Genomic DNA, 1,652 nt, shown 5'->3' with positions numbered 1-1,652 from the left:
AAAAAAAAAAAAAATACAGTAAACAAGGGGAATATTTGAACTTTCCAGCAGCCATGGGGGTGGGTAATAACCCCAAGAAAAATGAGGTCCTCTCCTCTTCCCCCAACTTAGGGGATGGGTTGGGAGCTGCAAAGCTAGTGTTGGCCTGCATACTCTAAGCCTGATTCTCCCCCTCCTCAGCGGGTGCTGGCTGCATTGATCGTCGCCTCAGTGGTGGGTCTGGCTGAGCTATACGTCATGGTGCGGGCAATGGAGGGCGAACTGGGAGAGCTGTAACTGATGCTTCATCATCAGAGTCTAGAGGAGGTTTTGGAGGCTCCGGGCTCCTGACTGCCAGTCACTGACTGTTAGTCCATCAGGCTGTTCATGTTCAGCTATAGTTAGAGGACCAGGCCAGGCCACCTGCTGTTCCTGTGGTGGAGACTCCTCCCTGGTGAATTTCCAAAAGGAGATCCAGACAACATATGTTTAAAACTGGAAGCACTGATTTGTCAGTACTTTCTCCTGAACCCTGTGTCCGGCTGCCTTCTCCAGTCCCTTCTGGGCACGGCTTAGACTGGAGTTTTTCCAACAGGAATAAATGGAATCCAGGCCTTCTCAGAAGTAGACTACACTGCCTTGAACTTGTCTAAGTGCACAAATCAGTCACCATCCTTTTTCATACGTTTTTGGTACAGACCTGTAGTTGAGATGGGAAGCCTTCAAGAAAAGTAGAAAGGATCTCCTTTCTCCAGTTTATGTGGGAAAAGGAAATGATGAGAGGACAGAAATCAAGTGAAGGAAAGATGGGTTTACTGGATAGCAGAAATGGAAACAAGGCAGCTAACTTTTTGGAAAAGGAAGGAAGATAAAACCTTAGACTGAGCAAGATCAGATGGCCAGCTGTGGTCCTTCCTCTGTGAAATGGAGCCAAAGACTCTTGTGTTCTCCTGAAGTCTTTGTAATGTTTAACTTACGAGAACTTAGATTAATGGTGTGATGATGGAATTTCTATGATGCACTTAAAAAGGTATCAGCCTTAGTTATTCAGTAGATATAGATAGTGTTCAGTGTATTTTTACTTCAAATCCTGTGACAAGTAACACAAAAGTTTCCATACTTCTTGATAACTATTCAGGGTCTGCTCCTAATGGTAGACTGTTCACTGTATGTGTTCCTGTAGTTTTTTGTGTTTTCTTTTCAAAGCGATTTTCTGTCCTTTTAACTTTTATACTAATTAGCTCAGTGGACATTTCCTCTGCATTGTTTACCTGTTTCTGTTAGTTGGAGAAAAGTGTCAGCTATGAAAAGAAAAAGGATGTGGTGTTTTACTGTGTTCCTCGTAACCTGAACTATTTAAAATCAGAATAAAAAGCTGCATTGAATAAAGCTTTGTTGAAATTCATGGCTGTACTTAACCTATGTCCACCTGGATGCTACATATCTTTAAGCTTCTACATCCCTCAGGTACCTGGATTTAGGTTGAAAAACTTCTGAATGTTGGCTCGGCACCTGTGGCTCAAGTGGCTGGGGCGCCAGCCACATGCAGCTAAGGTGGTGGGTTCGGATCCAGCCTGGGCCCGCCAAACAACGATGGCTGCAGCCAAAAAATAGCCAGGCGTTGTGGCAGGCACCTGTGGTCCCAGCTGCTTGGGAGGCTGAGGCAGGAGACT

General features: G+C 44.9%; 1 protein-coding gene across 1 annotated transcript in view; it reads left to right on the top strand.

Annotated features, from left to right (window-relative positions):
* Positions 1–1,352, top strand: part of TMEM199 (transmembrane protein 199) — a 4,958-nt gene extending 3,606 nt beyond the window's left edge. Inside the window, exon 6 of the mRNA XM_003797162.3 lies at positions 181–1,352. Coding sequence (XP_003797210.1) covers positions 181–276 — 96 coding nt within the window. The 3' untranslated portion in view covers positions 277–1,352. The remainder of the gene's footprint in view (positions 1–180) is intronic.
* Positions 1,353–1,652: the final 300 nt, after the last annotated feature.

The sequence above is a fragment of the Otolemur garnettii genome, unplaced genomic scaffold, assembly GCF_000181295.1.
Source record: "Otolemur garnettii isolate 467f Iridium unplaced genomic scaffold, OtoGar3 scaffold00112, whole genome shotgun sequence".
Taxonomy (NCBI): domain Eukaryota; kingdom Metazoa; phylum Chordata; class Mammalia; order Primates; family Galagidae; genus Otolemur; species Otolemur garnettii.
The sequence above is the reverse complement of the archived record's forward strand: the minus strand, read 5'-3'. Positions and strand labels throughout refer to the sequence as shown.